General features: G+C 33.6%; 1 protein-coding gene across 1 annotated transcript in view; it reads right to left on the bottom strand.

The window, feature by feature from the left end:
* Window positions 1-1,528: 1,528 nt before the first annotated feature.
* Window positions 1,529-4,252, bottom strand: part of LOC106690171 (glucose dehydrogenase [FAD, quinone]) — a 5,700-nt gene continuing 2,976 nt past the window's right edge. The window contains exon 3 of the mRNA XM_014435511.3: window positions 1,529-3,063. Within this exon, the coding sequence (XP_014290997.2) occupies window positions 1,529-3,063 (1,535 nt within the window). The remainder of the gene's footprint in view (window positions 3,064-4,252) is intronic.

Genomic DNA, 4,252 nt, shown 5'->3' with positions numbered 1-4,252 from the left:
ATCCATAGACAAAATAATAAAATTTCTCAAAGAAACACAACTTTATACTAAAATATAATCCACCAATACCGACCAGTGTAAAAAGGAAATAGTCTACATTCAACTGTAAGTCAAGAAGATAGATGAAGTAAAAAGGGTGTAATAACCTAGATGTTGATCGCCCTGAATAAAAATCTAATCTAATCTATCACAATACATAAAACAGTTGCAGTATATTCAAATTTAAAAAAAATATACTTTACTATTCCTTACGGAACGAGTCGTCTACTTCAGTATTTATGGAATATTCCTAAATTTTACAAAGTGAAGAAAATTACTAATAAAAAATATCCATAATCCATATTTATCATTAAAATACGGTAGCAAAATGTTGGTTGAACTTCATTTCTGTACATGGGATATTTTAAAAGTAGCAATAATCCTAAAGGTTCTTATGTGTTTCACAAGACTCGTCTACTTAGGGAGCATACCTTCTACTTGTCTATTACTTTTGAGAGTATCTCAGCCATTTAGTTTGCTACTGAATTAGTTGACAATGGTACACTTTAAAATTCATTTGTGATAAAAGATTTATTTTAAAAGTTCTCTATGAGTTTTTTTGAATACATCAATGAGGCAATTTTTAATGTACACGCGATTTACTTTGTCATTGTAAAGGCGGAAGGTAACTGGTATAAAATCTTAACAAAGGAAAGGCCATTGAAACAAAAATTATATATAATTGTAGCAGTGCTTTATTAGTTATTACAATTATTTGCTTAAAAAAAAAAGATTTTTATTAAATTAATAATTTTATCACTTCTAGAAGGGAAGGGGGGGGCTGCTACCTATCTCGTACTTCTGTGTATAGTGCTTCATTTTTTCGAACTTCCTTTATGGCCTTCCAATGTTGCCTTTATCGTATCACAAACTGGATATATTTTGGCAAATGAGCCCAACTTTTTTTGAATGTGTAATGACAAATAAGAAAAGGGTCGAAGGCTTAAATTGAAGAAAAAAGTTCAAAATCCTCTCCCCTACGCCCCAAAAACTTCACTAATGCCAACTCAATGTACTTACAAAGTTTCAACCCTCCGGCTTAATTTGGAGAGGCCTAAAACCTTAAAATTGTTTTGTCTTATCAAATATTTAGTACTATTTAGAAAGAAAGTTTGATAAATACTTTCTAAGCATTCGCTTGACAAGAGAGTTTCACATGCTGTTAAAATATGCTCCATAAATAAGAATATTATCTACTGTGTATTTAATTTTTAAAATTTCTTTAAATGGTGTTTTAATTTTGCTTGTTTTGTCTACGTTATTTTTCTATGTTTTTTTTTTTTTTTTTAATGTAAATATGGTAGGAGTATTTTTTATAATACAATTGTGTATTGTCCATTGATGTTGTAGATGGTGATATTTTGTAACAAACTACAGTTTAAAAGTTATACAAAAATTTAATTTATGTTGGTGTAAAAATGTATGTTTATTATTTGTATCAGAGTAAAGAGAATCACATTTCCTTGGAGAAATCATTAACTACTTGTCATTATGGCTTATGAGGTATTATCATTTGCTGAAACATATTTATAATATTTGATTGTTTTGGTTTATCAGAAATGACTTGATGCTCACTCTCAGAGTCGTTGATATAAGAACTTTCTTCCGTCTCGTTATGCTTATAATTATCTTTAATAATCTCTGCTCCCTTCTCAGCTACCATGATAATAATGGCATTGCTACTGGCTCTAGGAATAGTTGGTATAACTGAGCTATCCATTACCCTCAGGCCTTTCATTCCTTTTACTGTGAGAGTCTCTGACGAAACGACAGTATCTTCATTGTTTTCAGGTCCCATCTTGGCCGTCCCAATGCAATTTTGCCCTGGAAATGAGTATTGTAAAACTACACACTTAATGAATTCTTCCTCTTTCATACCATCACATTTTGCTTGGACGCCATCTGTATAAATCTCAGGCGAATATTTCAAAAATACATTAGCTTCCATGACCTCAATTACCTTTTTTATTCCGAGCTCTAGCGTAGTCCGGTCTGTCTCATTGTTTAACATATTAGGCTGAATGAGTGGTTTTTCTCTGAAGTCATTACTTTTGAGCGTCAAGTTGCCAACACTGTTCGGTTTGAGATTACTTAAAATTATTTTTATTACGGAGCCATTTTTGACCTCTTGTGGCTCTATGCTGGCATAACTGCAAAATGTTATCATAACTGATGGAAGAGCACCTGGGTGAAGAGGGTTGAAGAAAGATGTCGCTTCAGCTCCTCGTGCAGTCATCGTGAGTGGCCCATCCTTCTTCCTAGCGAACGCCATGACACTGTTATTTGTTTTCCAGATCCCTGGGGTGATAGTGGGAGCGTCCTCAGGTAGCTTGAAGAACACTTCTACATTTTCATGATCCATGTAGTTAGAACCAACAGGTAAGTCTAAGACAGTGTCAATATTGTGCTTTTCTAGTTCTTTTCTTGGACCTATTCCTGAAAGCATTAGAAGTTTCGGTGTTTCTACCGTACCAGCTGATAAAATTACATCTTTTTTAACGAAAACTTTTTGAGTTTTGCCTTCTCTGAAGTATTCCACACCCTTGGCTACTCTGTCTTCTATGATGATTTTGCTCACGACAGACTCCAGAATGATGTGAAGGTTCTTTCTATTTCTGATTGCGTTCAAATAAGCCTTTGAAGTACTTTCTCTCATGGCTCCATTTATTGTACTTTGTTGGTACCCGATTACAGATTGATTTTTTCCATTATAATCCCCAAACTGCCAACCAACTTCTTCTCCGGCTTTGATGTATCGATCTCGTAATGGTGTTCGATACCTCGAGAATTGGACGTGCATGGGTCCTCTTGTCCCATGATATCCAGAAATCGCTATGCATGGTTCACTTATGTTCTCTGCTTTTTTGAAATATGGCAACAGATCACTATAGCCCCAACCCTCATTTCCAAGCTTCTCCCATTCTTCGTAATCTTCTTTGTTTCCTCTTCCATAAAACATATCATTAATGGAACTTGAGCCGCCTATTACTTTACCTCTGTGGAGTGAGCAAATTCCACCTTTACCTGAAAAGTTAATATTTCCAATTAAAACATATTTTTTTGTTATTATTAGTGTTTTATTATTAAATATTATCTGCTACCTAATGCTTCGATTATGAATATCTTGTTTCCGCTATTTCATTTTAATTTATAATCATTGGTTGTAAAGATAACTATAATTCTTATAATACTACTGTACCATAGTTATATCATACAACTTTAATAGAGTTATATTAAATAATCTTTATTAAAAATTCCTCAAGAAGCATGTATAACATGCAACTATAGTAGTAATAATTTTCACTTGCGTTAAAATAGAGAACAGTCCTAAGTGATTTTATCGACTTAAATGAGTAAATCAAATCTATCTACACTCATTTACTCACTGACCAATTTATCTCAAAACACAATGGCTAGAAATATATATATACATTTTTTTTTATATAGTATTAAAAAAAATCTCATCCTTTACGAAAAAAAAAAAAAAATCATTCCTAAGAATCGCAGTGGATGTCACTTGGTTTGTAAGAAATAGGCAATTGCCTCGGGAACTACAAATGGAATCTATAGAAAACTCATCCCGAAGACTGAAGCCCAGGTTGCTACAGGACATCCTTATGTAGTAAGTTTATATTTATCTAGTTCTATTTTATTTTTTTCTCGATCACCAGTTTGGATTCCGAACATCTCACTCCACTATCCAACAATTTCATCGTGTGGTGAACGTTGTCTCGTCTTTTTTGGAGCGCGGAATGTACTGCGCCTGAGTCTTTTTCGTTGTTGAACTGGCTTTTGATTGAGTCTGGCAGGAGACTGCTTTACAGAATCCGTAAATTCCTACACCCTGCATGTTTCTTTCTCACTGCTAGATTATATAAAGTTTTTTTTTTTAAATTATTTATTTATTGTTATTTACAATTGTATACAACAAGTAAATTTGCTGTAGGTGACATAGTGACATGATACAAACTCCAATAACATTACTAGAGGAGAAGATTTCGAGGCCATCTTCTTTTCAGACGCCTAGGAGGATTATTAGGTAATGAAGGAGAAGTCAGGTTAGAAACAAGTGGATTTGGGTGGATGAGAAGTTTATCATGGAAGGAATGGTATCTGTTTCTGGCCAAATCGGCAACATATTGATGGTTTAGTGGAGCCACAAAGCTCAACTCCGTATGTCCAGATAGGCCTTATAATAGTCATGTAGATCAGT

This window comes from Halyomorpha halys, unplaced genomic scaffold (genome assembly GCF_000696795.3).
Source record: "Halyomorpha halys isolate HHAL.00 unplaced genomic scaffold, Hhal_1.1 Scaffold50.1, whole genome shotgun sequence".
Classification (NCBI taxonomy): domain Eukaryota; kingdom Metazoa; phylum Arthropoda; class Insecta; order Hemiptera; family Pentatomidae; genus Halyomorpha; species Halyomorpha halys.
The sequence above is the reverse complement of the archived record's forward strand: the minus strand, read 5'-3'. Positions and strand labels throughout refer to the sequence as shown.